This window comes from Anguilla anguilla, chromosome 10, assembly GCF_013347855.1.
Source record: "Anguilla anguilla isolate fAngAng1 chromosome 10, fAngAng1.pri, whole genome shotgun sequence".
Taxonomy (NCBI): Eukaryota; Metazoa; Chordata; class Actinopteri; order Anguilliformes; family Anguillidae; genus Anguilla; species Anguilla anguilla.
In genome coordinates, this window is record NC_049210.1 from 6,841,033 (window position 1) to 6,860,059 (window position 19,027).

The following is a 19,027-nucleotide window of genomic DNA, read 5'->3' on the forward strand; positions in this document are numbered from 1 at the left end:
TTTCAGCTTCAGTGCACAAGCCCAACTACCCGCGCAAATATAACCGTTTGGAAAAACGAGCCAGTGACTCGGTCCCTGTTTGTCAAGACAAGTTTATTTGCATAAACAAAATTTCACTGAAGTCAAGTCAGTGAACTCAAGTCACATTACAAGACACTTCATATCCTAGGCAGCATTACCTTTAGCTACAGAATTCCACACTGTTACGGGTCCAACTGTAACGGTATAAAAGGCTCCTCTTTGCACACTAACACGCAATTCGCAAGACAAAAAAAAAAAACAAACGAAAGAAAAAAACAAGACTATCGTCTCTCCAAAATTGTAATGCAGAAAGCACATTCTTAAAGCATTCTAAATGTGACAACAGCAGCTTTGTGTTGGTGTGCAGTGGTGAAATGTAAGAAATGCAGTAAACATTGAGGAAAAAAGCACGCGCGCACACACACACCAAAATACAACACTGACAGTGCACAGCAGTTAAAATTTGTTCCAGCAGTTATTGCATCTTCTTTTTCTTTCCTGTATATATATGTATATATTTATTGTGCAGCAACCTACAGTATATTCTATAAAAATGCATAAGACTGGATATAAGCTTTGGTTCACACTGCTTGAACTATGGGACTTCGTGTCATGAGAAAATGCTTTTTTGTTCGAGGTAATAGAGTACCACCTTCATTTTTGTAGATTGCCCCATTGAAAAGAAAAGGAAAAAACAAACTTTGCTCCAAATATTCAATACACCGTTTTAAACTTGATTAGATCTGAATACACATGATCAACTGTCACGTAAATGGCAAACGTACACACACCGTACACGGACAAACAATCCCATTAAGACGATTAAAATCAGCACATGCTAAAAGGCAGTTCAGACAGAATACCAATATTACTGACATTTTCACTCCACAGCAAATATATACTGGGCAGCTTCTCCAATGACACAGGCTGAAGTAGAAGCCCCTCCCCTCCCCCCCCCCAAAAAAACTCCTCCCCTCACAAAATAAAGGTCCTTTAGACCAGTGGTTACCAACCCTGGGAGATCTACCATCCTGTCGGATTTCATTTCAACCCTAATTTGGTGCACCTGACTACTAATTGGCAGCACAACAAGATCTCTCGCTGTTGTATGAGGTTTGCCTTCTTAGGCTTGGAATGAAAACCTACAGGACTGTACATCTCCAAGTACAGGGTTGGTTCCCACTGTTTTAGACTTGTGTTCTCCTTGCGTTCACAAAGGGAGCCCTTACCGAAACAGGCTAAACTAAGGCATCACACACCGCCTGTGACCTGTTTAGAGAGGAAACCACATCCAGAACTGTTCATTTCCCCCCCAAAGTAGCAATTATATCAAAGCTGCTGTACCAGGAGTAGCTCCATCTACACTAAGAATATTTTGGCCACTCTGTAATGAGAATAAAATCTGAATGAAAGAAAGGTTAATGTTAAGTAAGCTACCCCATAAACGCAATAAAGAAAATAAGTGGAAAAGGTTAAATTTGACGCGACCGACCAGACCCTTGTATCCGCAACCCTACACACTCTTCTCAGACTACAGTACCTCAAGCTCTTGTGCTTGTGTTTTCTGCAGTGCCAAAACAAGGAAAGCAAGACCTAGCTTGTTAGATCAGCATTACAGCCGACCACTGATATGTTTCATCCTGCATTTCCGGAACAAAAAAAAAAAAAGGCAATCAAAAATTCTATAATATATAGTTTTTTCTTTATCTAGAACAAAAAAAATCAAGCTTACACCAAGACAAATTCCCCCTTCAGTACCCTTTGCCCACAAATATGCATTTCTTGAAAATACAAGCGTGGAATAGTCTTTTCAAAAAAAAAAAAAAAAAAAAAAAAAAAAAAAAAAAAAAAAAACAATTGTCACTTGGTTCCCCGTTAACTCAATGATACACTTGAATATAGACAATCTTGTAAATGCAGTAACAATGCCATTCGTTTTTGTTTTTTTAAATGTGCAAATGAAAACTATAGCCAACCGATCCGACAATGTCGCATTCCACAGCTTCCGTTTTTAAATCCTATTTTAATATCCATCGTGGACGCTATGTACAATGTCAGCCAGAAAAAAATAATGTTCTGTACACCAGTGAACTGCTAGATTTCAGTGGCGTACCACATAGGGCTGAGGAGTGAAAATCAAATGGGAAGCTGTTCCACAAGACACTGTAAATCCTTGAAAAATACAAGACCACCTGTACAATTTTTCATTTCACTTTTTTTTGTTTTTATAAACTGAATATCACCGAAAAACCAACTGAAGGCTTATTGTATTTGAATGAAAAACTCTGAAACTTATTTTATCGGTGTGGTCAACACAAACGGAAAATTCAACGATGATCTTAAACTCCTATTGCCAAAGAAAGAATTATTAAAAGTGAAATCAAACTGGTAAAATGTTATTTGTTTTCATCTGCTGATACGTGGTTATATTTAGACTTTGACCACTTAAGTCTGTTGGAAAAAAATTAATAAAAAATATAAACTCAAATTACATTTTTTCAGCAGAACCTATGGTTCATTTGTGGGGGGAGGGGGGTTGAAAGTGCTGTGTAGAGGCTATACGAGAATGATGTTCAAGCTATACTTTTTTTTTTTTAAACATTTTTTAGTGCATTTATCCTGTTCTTAAGTGTCCCATGTGTGTAAAAATGTGCACACCAAAACTTTAAAAAGAGCAGCTTGGTAACTGCCCAGGTTACAATAAGAGGTCTCCTTACATTAAAGTTTGTATTGCCATTTCACTCTGCATAATGAGGCATTATTCAAGCACGTGGGTGTGGCCTTTTTTTAAATTTTTTATTTTTTGGACAGTGAAAATGGATACCATTGGTCAGTGCCGTGTTTGTCGGTTGGTTGCAGTTCTCTAAACGTCAACAGTACAGAGGGGCTCGCTGCCAGGCTGAGCAGATTCCATTATTGTCATTTTTGGCTTCTTCCTGGTTTCTTCCTGCAATGCGAAAAACAAAAGGGGCAATTTAACAGGACAGTGGAGCAGAGCAGGATTGGATCTCCTATCAAACACTGTCCAATGTTGGACTGTCACCAAGTTGAGTCTCATAATTATTTGTCCATTGGAAATAATGGCATGAGAAAGAATTGCCATGATTGGAGGGCTTGGGAGGCAGGGACTGTGGGTGTTACCCAATTAGCTGTTAGCAACCACAAAAATCTTCTCCCAGAAGTCATATCCCAATATGGAATCATCAATATTTCTTGCCTGCACACATGTTTAGGGATCTCAGTGAAAAAAATCTAAATTATTTTTTAGTCCAAGTTAAATGAAGAAGTTAGAAACTACTGGGCCAATTTCCAGCCTCAAGAGTCCAGCAACTGGTAGAAGTACACCTGACTGTAAAATCAGAGAGGACAGTCATTGAAACTGGAACCCCCTTGAATAGATAATGTGAGAAATTTGTAAAAAGTTGTAGTAGGTCCTAGTTTACAAGAGCAGAGAAAATACCTTGCACAGCAATGCTGAATAAAACTCTGGGACACAGAGCTGGTGGAGGTCTTTACCCAAACACCTCGAGAGACCCCAAGCCCAACACGTACCCTCTCTTTCGCCAGCTTCCTCATCTCCTCTTGCAGTTTGTTCAGGATGTGAAGATTTGGCTTGTTCTTTTTGGCATACTGCTGAAGTTCGATCACACTTTTATCTGAATTTTCCTGCCAAATTAAAATGATGAGTTTAGCACGAGGGATTTGTTTAAAAAAAAGTCTAATTAGTCACATAAAAATTGTTCTATAAAAGCAGTTCTTTCTTGGAGCAGGAGGTCTAGTGCTAATGAAAACACAAACACAGAATTGTAAATGTTTGCTAAAAATACAGAAATGTCATTAAGAAGTGTTATGCTGGCCAAATATTCAAATGAAAGAGCCATAAAGTTCTGAATATTTTTGCCATATTAACCTCAACCTACAACAGAAAACCACAGCCCACATAAACAGTTGCCCTCCCCGAACCTTGACCTTTCAACCCACGCCCTTTGACCTGTGATAGGCAAGCTGACCTTTTTCACCATCTTATTGCTCTCTCTGCCGTACATGCGCAGCAGTGACCCCCAGTTCTTCACATGGGGGTGCAGCATCTGCAGGATCTTCTGAGAGGCCAGCTGCTTCCCCACACGCTTATTCTTACCTAAAACCACACACAAACACACACACACACACACACTTGATTGAGTTTGCTCAGCACTGATCACAAGGTACATTCATGCTTGTGTTGAGCAGCAGGACAGCAATTCCCAAAAGGGGCTGCAATAAACCAATTATGACGCACACCATAACCACACTGGGCTGTAGCTTACTGCTTATGCACACTGAATAACATCCCTGTCCTTAGCACAGAGAGTATGTCCCAGGAACGGTGTGCGTGCGCGCGCGCGTGCGTGCGCGTGTGTGTGTGTGTGTGTGTGTGTGTGTGTGTGTGTGTGTGTGTGTGTGTGTGTGTTTGTGTGAGACAGTGGGCTGTACTTACACCACCCCCGCACCGTGTGCTTCCCACAGGTCATCACGTACTCGCTCTTCTGGTTCTTCCCGGGGATCACCTCAAACTTGATGCTGGTGTCACCCATTCCGTGGTTTCTACGGGAGAGCGACAGCGGACAGCTCAGAGAACTGAAGCGTGGAGTTTCACATTCTAATCCCGCACTGTCCCCCTAAACTTCATACGCTGGGCTACTGAACTGTTACTGGTGAAAAGCACACATGCGTCAAAAAATGTAATTTCACTGGGGAAATTAACAGTTAAAATAATGTTGTATATTTTTCAGAATTGATTACTCTAATCAATTGATAGGGTTACCCTCCACCCGATAGGTTTAGATATGCAGAATGAGTCTCAAAAAAAAAAAAAAAACAGTTCTTAAAACATACCTCTTAAGGCACTCATGAAGAATCTGATAGGGGGACAGCAGACCAGCCTTGTTGGTCAGCTCGTAAACCCTCGAATCTTCAATACTGATATGATTAAAATACTGCGAAGGAGGAAACGCGGTTTAGGCAGTTAGACGAGTCGCCAAATACTCTATTCAAGGAAACAATGAAGCCGAACGCACACACCTAGACTGTTGGCAAATGCAATATGACAAATGCTGCCTTCATACACCAGACAATGGCAAGGGCCTATTTTTCATTCCAAAGTCATTTCTTTTGCTAGTTTGCCAGGTGTTGTAAGAGTTGTACATAAATGCAAGAAAAATGAACAGCTTTCATCATATCACAGAAGACGGGGGAAGAAGGATAAAAAATAAACCTCACCTCCAGCTCATCGCCTTCCATCGGCTTCTCCTCGGACGTCTGCTTCACAAAGTCGGGTATAAGGATCTCCAGTGTTGCTCGAGCTTATCGGGAAAAAAAATTAAGAAATTCAAGAAATTTAAATTTAAAAAACTTTTTTTTTTTTTTAAACATTACAAACCCTGGCAGATCCAGTCAAGTACCCCCCAACACCAGTGAACCATTAATCCAAACAAGACAGCTGCTTTTCTTCCAGTCAGGAGATGGACAACACCAGCGACAGTCAGGCACGCTATGTCAAACAGCTCACATTCTGAGACATTATGGAACGCTGCCTCCACCATGCCAGCTACATAACGGAAAGCAACATTCCCAGGCTAGCGTCGCTCTTAGGGGAAACGGACAGCAGTACCAGCTTTATTCTTGGCAAGTTTTTTACTGCTTGCGGTTCCAGTTCCATACGTGACTCCATCGATAATGACTGAAGCTCCAAAGGGTTCGCTCGGGTTTTCTGGAAAAGTTTGGAGAACATCCAATCAGCATTCATCGAGGACTTTTCTTGCAGGTGCACAACAAACTTTCGACACTAGTGATGATGCACATATCATTTTCCTATTAAAGTGGAGATTTTCCCACTAGTGTCCTTTTTTTTTTTTTTTACTACACGTAATTGTGCGCTAGGTGTGCGAATTAGCATTAGCATAGGGAAGCACTGGAATGAACCTGCCGCTGATGTCTTCGGTGAAATTCAATTAGAAATAGAAACACAACATTCACACAAATGACGGACAAAACTTTGCAAGCAAAAAAAAGTCACTTACCACATTCAAAAAAGTTATAAACCGGTCGGACCTTAAGAACACGTTGCATATATTCGTGAAGTATACACACTTCCGATTTCCCGTTTGGATTGATGACAAACTCTAGAGAGAGAAAAAAAGATAAAATACATTTAAAAAAAGACATTCATTAATTTAGGACAGTTCAACTCAACCTCTGCAGATGTGCCATTGGAGATGGCTCACCTTTCTTTGTCGGTGCATCCTGAACGGAGAGTGTGATGAGCTTCTGATTGGCGGGTAAGATGGGCCTCTCTGACTCCGCCTGCTTCCTCTTCATCTCCCTGTTGAACTGCCGACGCTCCGCCCACGTGCGGAACTTCTTCACCGTCACCTGCTCAAAGTCGAAGCACTTCTCCAGGTAGCCGCGGAACTCCTCGATTTCTGGAGCGTTGAAGAGCGTTTCGTTAAAAGAAGAAAAATCCTTGAGTTAGCGGTCTCTGAATTAGGGGCTTTGTTCAAGCTCTCACATTCAAGCTTGTAACAAGACCAAATCCTTTATTCGTAATATTCAGTTTGTTCCTTGAACGAAAAAAACTGCCATTTTGTTCAGAAGATTCGGAAGATGCACGCGCTGATCTTAAATCGCTGAGTCGGTAAACGTCGTTAGCTCATGTCGCCGTTAATGCGAGCGCTGCACCCGCCGCCGATTCTGCATCAAAATCAATGCAGCGTGCGGCTCCACTCATTACCAGACGCACAATCAACAAGCAACCGCGTAGCTTTACTCCAAAAGTAATTACGTTCCCTTTCCAGCCCAGAGACTCTTACAAACCACAGCGGCGCCATTATAGCCGCTAACCAGGCTAACGGCGCCCTTGGGTGCAACTCGCCCGAACGCAGCAGGACCGCATGAATGCCTTTCGGTCCGTCAGCTCATTTTTCAGTCTCCTGGTGTACGAAACGGGCTACGGCAACGCTGTAGATGCTGAGCCTCCTCGCTGCGTTTCTCACAGAAAACACATTTCTCAGCACACAAGCGGGCAACCAAGATGCAAAATTCAACCAGACGCCAGGTGCCATGCATAGCACATACATAAGGCCTGTGATACACATAGGAACTCAGCCCTGTTGTGTAGAGTTTCTGATGGGGCCCCACAGTCTGGTGCCAGGAGTGTGCCGGTGCCAACTGTGCCTGGCAGCCCAGCAGGGTGACGCACAACTGGCTCTGGCACTGCTCAGGGAGGGGAGGGTTTTCGGGCGAGCAAAACGACCGGGTCTCCCCCACACACGAGCAACCCCCAGCGGTCAATCAGGCACCCAAAAGTCTGTCCGTTGACCCGCACGTGAAGAGTCTCCCCCCCCAGCTCCTAACATGCAAACTGCGGTGTGATGAGAGCCAGCTGACGTCCAGAGGAGAGCGTATGCTATTGTGCAGCCTCCACTATCACTTTGAGAGATTACCCATATGACAGGGCTTGCCTTATGGAAGAAAAGACACTTAAATAATATCACAACTGAAAGATACGCATTGGCTTTGAAACTCAGGCAGGGGCTACGACAAACTCTCCTTTGTCGCTGCGTTTTAAAACTAGAGCCAGTGCAATGATGGTTAAACACACAATCTCCAAAACATTCCTTTGAAGTTCTCGATCTGAATAACCACCGATAATTAAACACTTGAGGAAACAAAGTGACAAACTCCTGATGATCCCAACAATAAACACCAGAGTCATAAGCTGGAATGAGTCTTTCCGATAAATCGAAATAACATGCATAATTGAAATACTCTCCCACCCACTAGTTCAATTTACTTTTCTTAGAAGCTGCAGCCGCAACAGACCAGCAATAACACTAAAAATGCATCCGTTATTACTCATTATTGCCAAAGAATATGTGGCAGAAGCCTGTAAATAATTAAATGTTTTCTTTTCTTTTTTGTTTTAAGAGAACCTCAACTGGAATGCACTTCAAAGGATCTGATTTTCTGTCCTGCCCACTTCCTGCCCTGGTCTTGTGATAGAATAAAAGCACTATGCTGAGGCAATAAACCCAAATCTACAAAAACAAGGGACACAGAATTTCAATCATTAGATTTTAATCTATGCCAACCTCATGACAATAGCCAGGCATCCTGACTGGGCATAAATATTCCATCAAAGGGGTGAATAAGATGTTTTTTTCCTTTCAGTACCAAAATAAACCAAAAATAAATAAAACGTTACACAATATTGGGGAGAGTGTAACAGGAATAAAATAAAGGCGGCAAACACGCACCATAAGCACGCCATATTCAAGCAAATTGGCTGTCTGGGTTCACCCTTACCCACAGACTCGTCCTTGCACACCTCCACCTTGGCCTTGACCTGTCCCAGAGCTCCCTGGGCTGTCTCGAAGGACTGAGACTCTGCCGCCGCCGCCACCACCACCGTCGCCGCGGCCGCCCCCGGCTCGTCCCCGGGACCTCCGACTTCCCCCGCCTCCCCCACCTCCCCCGGGGGGGCGCCGGTCAGCTCCTCCGGGGCCGTGGAGTCGGGCTCGGCCTCCCCCTCGTTCACCTCCATCCCCTCGGCCGCCTTGGCGGGGGAGGCCTTGGGGGTCACCTCTCCGTTTTGTTCCCTCTCTTCTTGATCCTTCATTTTCTTGTAGTGCAGGCAGGGAATGCTGCTGGTCGGGGGATCGTGTTTCTGAAAAGGGCGCAGAGGGGAGGGAGCAGACCCGACCAGGTCACCTACACTCCCTAAGCGGTCTTGCCCATTAGGATCACACAGCACTGTGTACATTTTAAGTGATCTGGAAAACGCAACGATTTCTATATCCATCAGCAAATTTGAATCCAATAAAACTTTATGCGCATACTTTCATCACCGAATACACTATCACCACTTTCACCTTGAACGTTTATTGCTGTACAGTGCGGATTCTTTATTAGGCTAATTCAATTTTGGTTTAGATGAGAGTGCACATTCGAGGATGCTCAATTTTTCAATGCGGAGACACGCACACACTCGTGAAGACACGCGCGCACACACACACACTTTACCCTGATGCTCCCTGTTCCCAGGAAGTACGGCCTGGACCAGGTGACTACTCTGGTTTCCCTGTGAAGGTAAACTGGAATGCCGGAATTGTGGAATGTCATGATCCATCCGTCGGGCAGCGGCTCGGTAGGCGGGCGTCCGCGACCTGCACAGGCGAACGCACTCTTCAGAACACCGTACGGAAGGAGGCCCCATTACCACCTGAACACCAGGCAAACACACCTGCCTGGGATGACGTTCTAGAATGGTGAAGTCTGATCCACTTCTGCCCATCAAGGCAAATTTGGTGAACTGTTAAGTTCTCAATAACAAAGAGACTTCACAGGGAATTGCTCGTTTGCGGTGGCTATAGAAGTTTACCTCTTGATGGTGTGTCTCTCTTAATAAAACCAGCTTTTGTTTTCACGTTTCAATTTGTGCATGCACAATGCTATGCACAATTTGGATTTGGCCTGCGCCACTGTTCGGTGGACCATGAGGCTCAAGGCAAACCCCACACCTGTCCATGATGGGGGGGGGGGGGGGGCAGAGCTTCTCAGTGTCCTAAACACACAGGCGCCATGAGGACACACAGATCACATGACAGGACGGTCTATCCACAGCCTTCCAGCCAGGAGCAGAAGGCTTCCTCGGAGGCCGGAGAGCACTCACTCTTAAGCACGGTTTTAATTTTGGTCATCATGGGCTGGACGCCGGTCTCCCCGTCGGACGGGTGATCGCTGTCCCCGCCGTACTTGTCCTCGGCCAGGCGCATCTTCTTGGGCACCGGCATGCCCTCCTCCAGCAGCGCGTCCACGTCGTTGTCAAAGTCCTCCTGGGGAAGACGGTCCGATAAAAACAGGGGAATGACCGAGCCGCCGCTGACCTGTCAGTCAGCCAGTCCAAGCCCCTTAATTCCAGTCCTGCTCACGTCCACCCCAGTGCACCTTAAACAAGGGAACTGTACGCAACTCTCAGGGTTAACACTACATATCACAATTTCAATCGGACAGAATTCATATCAATAATAGCTAGACTTCATTCTAGAAAGTTATGCAGTGAGTAGACAAGAACTACAAAGATACATAAAAAATCATTTTAAAACTAGGGAGGCCTGGTCCATTGTTACAGTAGCGCAGGGCTTTCCAGACGCTGGTTACGTAGGAGGTTTCTGTTTTCACCTGAAGATAAACGACTTGGTCAAACCTAAGAAACAAGGTGAGGCGAGTCAACCGTGTAAACAGCTGCTTTAACTGAACAATGAAATGCTGGGGGGGGGGGGGGGGGGGGGGGGCTCTCTGGGGCCAGGGTTGGGAATTCCTGCTGTAGAGTGTGGGATCTAATGCAAGTCTATAGTTCTCATATCACCTGAACTTGAGGGTCAACCAAGCTTAAAATTTCCCTCTGCATCAATTTCTCCCAAAGGCTAACAGTTACAAAGATTTTTTTTGGTTAAAATCAAATGCAGACCACAGCAGGTTTCTAACACAAAGTGGTGTAAGTGAAGAGCATGGCAATGACAAATAAAAAATAAAAAAAAGGGTAAGGGTTCGAACCCCTGACAGACATACCTCGTAGGAGTAATTTAGGACCTCCTCGTCCGCTTGCTCTTGCTGCACTATCACCTGAGACCTGAACCCAACCTGGTCTCCGTCTTCAGTCTCCAGAAAATTCTCTGTGAAATCCTCCAGCTCATCCAGAACCGCAAACTCCACCTTGTTCTCCAGGTCGGTCTCCGCCTCCTCTCCCTTTCTCCCTGCACACCTGACCACGGCGTCGCCGCCGGCGCCGCCACCGCCGTTACCCACGCCTACGCCTGCCTGGTCATCGGACGACCCCGGCGCGGGGTCTTCGTACAACTCACCGTTCACGCCCTCCTCCGCCCTGCCGCCCGCCCCGTCCTGGCCCACCCCCGTGTACAGCACCTTCCTGTCCTTGCTCCTGCAGCTCTCCGAGAAGCTGACGCTGATCTTAACGTCCTTCAGCAGCTTCAGGTCGGGCAGGAACTTGGTGAGCGGGGGCGCGTGCCGGGCGGTTCTGGGGGACAGGGCGCTAGTCTCGGCCTCCTCGGGCCCCCTGCCGTGAAGCTCAAACCTCTCTGCCGAGCCCTCCCTGTCCCCTGCTGGGGTGTGTGTGGGTCCATCACCACCAGAGCTAACGTCCATTTCTTCTGCCTCACTGGACGTTTGCAGGGGAGGTGGTGGAGGCGCTGCGCAATTAAGGCTCTCCGAACACCCGCCATCGGGCGGTTCCAACGGCAGGGGAGGTAAAAGCTCGCTACCTTCCATTTTCACTACTTAAATTCGCTCGACGTTTAACTGAAATACGCAAGAACACACTACCGGGATGTGAGAAGAAAACTAAAACAACGCAACCTAAATCTTTCTGTGTCTGTTCAACGCTTTCGGTTTACTTAGGTGCATGCAGCAATACATTCCTGTTAACTCAAAACACATTCTCTACTGGTCAAGTAAAAGTGATGAATATGCAAAGCTGACTACATTGTTCTTTTCATTAATGTAGACAGCTTTTTAGAATTCACTGTCTCAATTATTGGAAATCACAATGCACTCAGCTTAAAGGTTGCCCATATCTAGGCACTGTTCATCCTCCACTGCTGAATCTTCTATCATAGCTGAAAACGGGAAAAAGAGAGACAGGGAGACACCAGTCAGCAAAAAAAGATCATGCTGCAATTACAATACACGCAGTTAGCGGTCTATAATGTACACGATTTCAGTACAGCATCTCATTGAATTCAGCAAACCAATTCCCCAAAACCAGCTTATCGTGCAAAATAAAAATGATACCAGACATATGGCACATTCGCCCACATAACGCAATGGCGTACTGGGCCCCCATGGCATCAACGGCGTAGCAAGTTAACTAACGTTAAGTGTCATCATATTTTACTCTAGTTTGCATTCGAGAAAGTAAAATTATTGGTTTAGAAAGTCATCTTGCATTAACGCCCACAAAAGCCAGATAGCTGTTCCGCAATATTACAATAAATGAAACGATTTCTCGTCATTGCATTGGGTTGAGTAAATGCCTCTTCATATTAGGCTAGCGTTAGCAATCTAGCTAGCTTTTCAAGTCTGGGTTGGATATGTCACACACGCTAACTGGCAGTGTAGAATGAATTTCTGACCATCTTATTCGTCAGCAACGCCAAGGCATATCGAGATACTTTTCAACAGGCCATTTTACCTAATTCTCACCCAGTAGACCAACGTTAGCTAGCTAGAAAGGCACCTCGATGGAGTTAGCGAGTGAGCTAGCCATAATGTTGGATAACGGACAGCACAAAAACCTTAAACTGGCTACTAGCTAGCGACATATTACATTTTCGCACGAGAAAACATTAGACTATGCACACTGCAAGCAAGGTACCCAACTTCAGACACGGTAACTGCCATTTCATGCGCTAGCGTACTAGCTAGTTAGCTGCGTTATGCTTGGGCTTCTACAAGCCAGATATGTAGCCAGCAACTAAGCTAACGTTAGTTGGCTAGGTAGCAATCTACGTGTGCCAGATGGCAGGGCATGCACGAGCTTGTAAACTGGTATTCGAACACAAATCGTCGACTGGGCCAGTAAATGCTGGCTTTCAAGCTAACCGATTCACTGCTAACCGTTAGCCATTTGATATTGCTTTTTATTGTTCCACACTAGGCAGCAAAATGCAATTTCCCATACAAACGGTTTCGGCGCAAAAAAAAAAAAAAACGTCTGAAATTGCGACCAAATTTTACAATACATAAAATAAAGGTTCGCCTGCTATGTTCCGTCACTCACCTAACTTTTTAATTTTTTAACTTCTTCCCTTCAAATCATTTCAAATTTTTAACAAAACTCTTTCGCCTCTCGCAAACCTCCGCCATTTTCGAGACAGCGTCGCTGTTGCTGAAATTTATTCCAATGCCGGCTGTCTCATGACTGACAGGTGATTCTAGGCCTATCAGCGCAAGGTAGCACGCCGACAAACCAATTGATAACCTGAAAGGGCGGGACCTTTTTTATAACAGAGCACTGCGGGAATTCCAAAACCAATCAAATACCAGAATAGATCATATTCGACCAATTAGATGACAACAGAGCAAAGAGGCATGTTACCCATAATCCAAAATCGGAATGGAATGATGTCTGGATTTTACATGAATACGTTCTAGCACGCTAGTTGACCAGCCGGATCCTCACATTTTAATTCACTTTGAACAGCTCACAATATATTCGTGCATTTTTAAAATATGCAGTACTGCTTCTTGAACTATATTTTGCTAGTTTAGTCTTTTGAACTTGATGAAAAACGAAGCTGAATGTATATCTTCGCAGACAGGTGGCAGTCGTTTACTACAATACAGAGCTGTATTTCCTGCCAGGAATGCGGAATCCAATGTAGTATTGTCACTTAATGTATGCAATGTAGCTAATTGAGACAGTCGATGTAACGTTGCTTGGCAATACAAGAAGTAAAGGAGGTGGAGTCCACAAAGATGTAAAACTATGTAAACTAGCTGGCAACCAGTGAAGAATAAAATAAACAAATATTAAACTAATAAGCGTCTTGCAAACTAATACAAAAATCCTACAAACAATTGTACTTTTTTTGTAATGAAACAATTATTTTGGAAATTTATTTGTAGGCTCTGTAGTTGATAGTCATTTTTAGACATTTGATGGATGGATGGATATTGTGTTGCATATATTTTTCCTCTGACCAGACTGTAAGGCAATTATAATGCTGACCAGCCTGTGAAACAGTTATACTTTCCCCCCAGCTATTATTAAGCCTCTAGGCAGTGCCTTTTAGACGATCATGTCAGAGATGGTATGCTAGCTAAAAAAATAACGGAAGCTGATGTAGAAAAGGTAGTGCTGTTCGCAGTGGTGGGGGTGTGATATCCATTTACCCGGTAGTCAAAATTCAGGCCAAAAGAGTCCCCAGAGCCATTATTCCTCCCTCACCTAGAAACAGTAGAACACATCAAGGTCTGATACTGCACTATTTATGAGCATATTTCTGTACTGTACAAGAAAATTAAAATTTAAATGCCATGGCCAGGGTTGTGGCCCTGAATTAGTCATATTTAAATCCCGGAATTATTTTGTTATCTCTCTCCTCTCTTCCCTTCCCTTCAGTTCAATGTCATACGGTCAATGGTCAAATAAAATAATTACTGAGCATGCATGATTTTATTCAAGAGCAATTTTAGGTTGGTGTTGTGGAAATGGTGCGACCGTTGTCTCGGTCTTGAAATTTCTGTGCCTTCTGTAATCTGCATTTAATAAATCTTGCCACTGAATCCTTGCAAATCTGATGAATTTGCTGAGTAAATAATTACATATATAAATAATAGAAACGATATAAATATGCAACCTGGCCTAGATAAGCTTTTAAACATTGAAATTATACATATTTAAAACATTCCCTTCATTCATCCTATATTTACATTCCAGAAGTCTATCAAAGGACATTTTCAGATACATATGCTAAATTAGCAGGGGTTCACCAGCACTTCAGAACATTATTTACAACATTCTTCAAGCACATTGCACAACTCAAACTTGTGCTGGCATATGCATATTTATTTAACAACCTTAACAACAGCATGCAAGTGGAAAACATTTTATTGATGTCACTGCTCCGCGGTATGTCCTCATTACAGGATAATCAAATGGCATCTACGTCCGTTGAGCCGGATTGGTACTGGGGATATCTAAGACAAGGACAGACTGCCCAGCCTCCCTCAGCAAGCAGACAATAGCAGCTCTCAGATTTGCAAACGTACTTGACATACATTCCTAATCTGAAAGTACAAGTATGACTAATAGTTTACATCAGTGGTAACCAACACTGTAGGTTTTCGTTCCAACCGTACCAAAGCACACCTCAACAGCTTCAACAGCTAGGGATCTCATTCAGCTGCTAATTAGTAGAGTCAGGTGTGCCAAATTAGGGTTGAAATGAAAGCCTACAGGATGGTAGATCTCCAGGAACAGGGTTGGTTACCACTGGTTAACATTTTCACACTGGTAAAAATAAGGTTGAAAAATAACATTCAAAAGGCTCTCCCATAGCACCTGTTTAGACAGCTGTCAAGGTCTAAATGAGTGCTGCTTTTATAAGAAGGATAGGTATTCCTGGTTTCATGTCATTTTTTTGGATGGCATCATTGCTGAGTTACTATCCATCCATCCATCCATTATCTATACCCACTTATTCCTGATAAGGGTCGCAGGTGCTGGAATACATCCTGGACAGGTTGCCAATCTATCAATCTATCACAGCGTTCACTCACACACTCACACACTCATACCTATGAGAAATTTAGAGTCTTTGGACTGTGGGAAGAAACCAAAGTGCCCGGAGGAAACCATCATGGACGCAGGGAGAACAACGTTATTTGAAATGAATGATGTTTTTTTAAGAAGGAATATTTTTTCCCAATATTTCTGATGAATTTTTCACTCAGAAAGAACACCCAGTTTGTAGTTTCCATAGCTAAATTTAGTAAATAATTAGCATGCATTTGAGCATTGTCTGGATGGGTGTTTTTCCACTGTGACTCAATACAATAAATAGTGTGGGCACTGGGTCTGGCCAAGCTCTTGGGGGAAATACGTTTAATTAATATTTATGAAATATTTCCAGTTCAAATTAAATCTCATGTTGAATATCCCAGAAGACATTTGCGCAATACAAATAATATTTATGACAATGTGAACTGACATAGAACCTTTCATTGTGAGCTTGTTTGATGAGTTGCCACGGTTGCATTTTAATGGATTTTAAACAGTTTTGTTTGCTTGTGTGGTTGTATTGCTTTATTTAAATATTCCTGTTTCAGCTTTTACAGCACTGGGACGATGATGTCAGCATACAAATATTTGACAAATGCTAGGCTTAAAAGGGGCAATTAAAAACACTGTCCAATCAAACCCTGTTGTTAAAATTGTTATATTATACATAAAGAACCAAAGAAATTAATGATATTAAGCATATTTTATTCAGCTGAAGGGAATAAAGTTATTATACTGCCCCCTACAGAAGGATCTGGTATTTGGAGGCCATATTTATTGCATAACTAACATTGCTGTTTGCATTTTAATCAACAGTGCCGCCATTTAGTGTGCTGCTAATTAGAATAAATTTGAAGTAAACATCCATACAGAATGGTCACACTATGTCAGACCTGCAGCTCTTGTATTTATGAATGATAACCTTAGCATCAAAGTGGACATTTGTTTATAAATTTTAAAAATAAAATTAATCTTTATCTTGTCCTAATGAACACTTTAAATGCAAGAAAAAGCAATTGCACAGGGATTCTATTACAGTGAATATATTGTACAGGATATATTGTAATGGAATACACTGAACTCAATTTCGGTGACGAAGATTTTAAAATGGATTCAATTCTTCATAATGTCAGTTCCACCACTGGTACAATTATTTGTCAAAGTTTAAATATCTTTACTTACAGTTATAGCTTTCCTTGATCTGATACAGGTTGTTTAAGGAGAACCTGACAACTTGGCAATATTGCATGCCTGTTATCTCTCCTGAAGACAAACTCAAGAAGAAATGTGAATCTCAGTCGGAAAGCAAGAAACGATTGACGTCTCTGAAATAGTGTGCCAGGATTCTCTTCAAATATAGAAACATTCACACTCTGTGACATGTCGTTAAAATGTTTGGACTACTGAGAATCACATATTCCGTAGGCACTTGATAAACTTGCCGATGGCAACTTACTGATACTACATCACTAGTCATATCACTCTTTTTTTAGTTCATCTTATCAAGGGTATTCATATCACCTGTCACTGAAAGACTTACCTTTTTGAAAAAGGCCAGCTTATATACTTCTCAAGATGTCTATGACAACTTTTCACTCACGGTCTGTTAGGGGCATTACAATGAATCATGAAGTACCTTCCATGGAAGTCATGTCTAGTTCACACAAGTGTAATTATAAGGTGTGACGTATCATTTACAGGTGTTATCAGAAATTCTGTTTATCCCAGGACAGCCCCATTCTCCAGCCCTTCTTCACATGCCCTGACTTATTCTGAGAAAATCTTGATTAGTCCCGTATTTCAGCTGTACTATATTTCAACGGCTCTCTGATTGTAACTGCCATTATTGTGCTGTAGGTTCTGGTTGCATGTACACGGTCCTCCAGGAAATCTGGCCACCATGATCATTCTGCATTAGTATCATTGCTGATGTTCACAAAATAGTTCTGGAAGTACTGTAGCGAACACTGTACATAAAGTGTAGCCATCACCATTCCCTATTGATCCAGAGTTTTCTTTCACAGTTGCTATGCCAACAAGAGTCTATTCTGTCAGAATGTTTTAATTTGGCAACTAAATAAATTAATAATCAAAAAGCGCTCCATTAGTGTTGGTCTCTTGAGGCAGGGCAGTAAATGTTGATTTAGTTTTTATAAATTGGTTTTATTTTTGGTTTAAAATGTTTTTGTGTTTTTTTTAATATAAAGGAGAGTGGACATGTATTGATTCACTTTATTCATTCAGGGGGAAAGCACAGGTCATTATAGGAAGAGATGGAACCATGGTACAGAAAATACCATGGTAAATCAAACCCCAGGCCACAAGGGGGGAATTTGTATCAGGTGAAAGTCAGCCAGACAGTGGACTGCACAATCTTCAACAGTTATTTAGGTAGACCTATTTATCCTTACCAAATAATTGGCAAGAAAGCATGTGATATTTCTCCTTGAGAGTTTGAAATAACAACTCTATATCTACAAGTTACTTCTGACTAATGAGCTATGGACCCCTGTTCTGCCTCTCCAGAACTGGAGAACTTGAAAATCATGCAGTCAGCCTGCACTCCTTTGTTTATTTACCCCTGGTAATTCAAAATGTAAAATATTTTATAAACATAGTATATTTCTTTCACTGGCTGGATGCAATATACCTTTAAAAAAATTTAAAACAACATGAATTATTTGTTGGTACTATTATAATAAAATATTATTTTCCAGGGTGCTATATTTATTTTGGAAAATGTGACAAACACCTTTCAGAGCAATGCATTTTTAAAAAATGCAACTTTTAAAAAGTTTCCATATTTGCCAATATAATGTGAAGTGTTGCAACATCATGATCAAATATTTTAGTTCAGTATATCTGCAGTATTTTCAATTTCCTGTAAGTGTGTGCTAATAGCAAGTACAAACATAACTGTAATTTTGTGTGTACTCCCCAGATCAGGGAAATAATGACAGGCAAATCCAATAGGCTTTCATTGCTACAGAACTGAATAATTTCAAGTGAAGATCTGTCAACACTGGCTCCTCCCTACAGAAGCAATTACACTGTGGTGTCTTGGAAATGCATGGACCTTCTGGAAAATATAAAAGCATATAATTATATCGCAATATATTTGCCAATATATTAAGTATTGCAATATACTGACAAAATATTTCAATATATTTTAAAAACGTATCTCACTCTCATAAGGGCTGCATTTGAAAAACACGTAGCAGTGGTGTGCTGAGGATCTTTCCTCCTCGTGGGTGGAAGTGTTGACCGCAAACAGAAAGCCTTTTCATCTCCCTTTGAGTCTCTGAGCAGTGCTGTTCAGTTAGGAAACAGGTGTGTGTGTGTGTGTGTGTGTGTGTCTGAGTGAGTGTGTCTGTGTGCACACGCAAGTGTGTGTGTGTATGTGTGTGCATGTGTGGCAGAGAGAGAAGGTGTTTGAGTTCAGTTTGGGGAGGAAATGAACCTGATTGATGGCAAAGCCAAAACCACAGCACCGCTGCTGAACTCCCAGAACAGGATACCTGAAATCACAGCCGTGAGTGAAAACTCCATATTCCCCCCCACCCCGCCACCCGCCCCCACCTTCGACTTGTGCAGCCAACTCTCACCATCCCTAAGCCTGGTCTAACAGGAGAAAGGGTAAATTAAAGAGGCAGGCCATTTCTTCTC

The 19,027-nt window shown here is 42.6% G+C and overlaps 1 protein-coding gene across 1 annotated transcript; it reads right to left on the bottom strand.

The window, feature by feature from the left end:
• Nucleotides 1-75: 75 nt before the first annotated feature.
• Nucleotides 76-13,003, bottom strand: dgcr8 (DGCR8 microprocessor complex subunit). The gene is made up of 14 exons (XM_035379276.1): nucleotides 12,857-13,003; nucleotides 10,630-11,693; nucleotides 9,731-9,893; nucleotides 9,082-9,224; nucleotides 8,365-8,725; nucleotides 6,285-6,482; nucleotides 6,081-6,182; nucleotides 5,672-5,770; nucleotides 5,281-5,363; nucleotides 4,897-4,997; nucleotides 4,499-4,605; nucleotides 4,032-4,159; nucleotides 3,574-3,687; nucleotides 76-2,968 (listed from the first exon to the last, which is right to left on the bottom strand). Exons 2-14 carry the CDS (start codon nucleotides 11,344-11,346, stop codon nucleotides 2,885-2,887), a joined length of 2,400 nt encoding a protein of 799 aa, XP_035235167.1. The 5' UTR covers nucleotides 11,347-11,693; nucleotides 12,857-13,003; the 3' UTR covers nucleotides 76-2,884.
• Nucleotides 13,004-19,027: the final 6,024 nt, after the last annotated feature.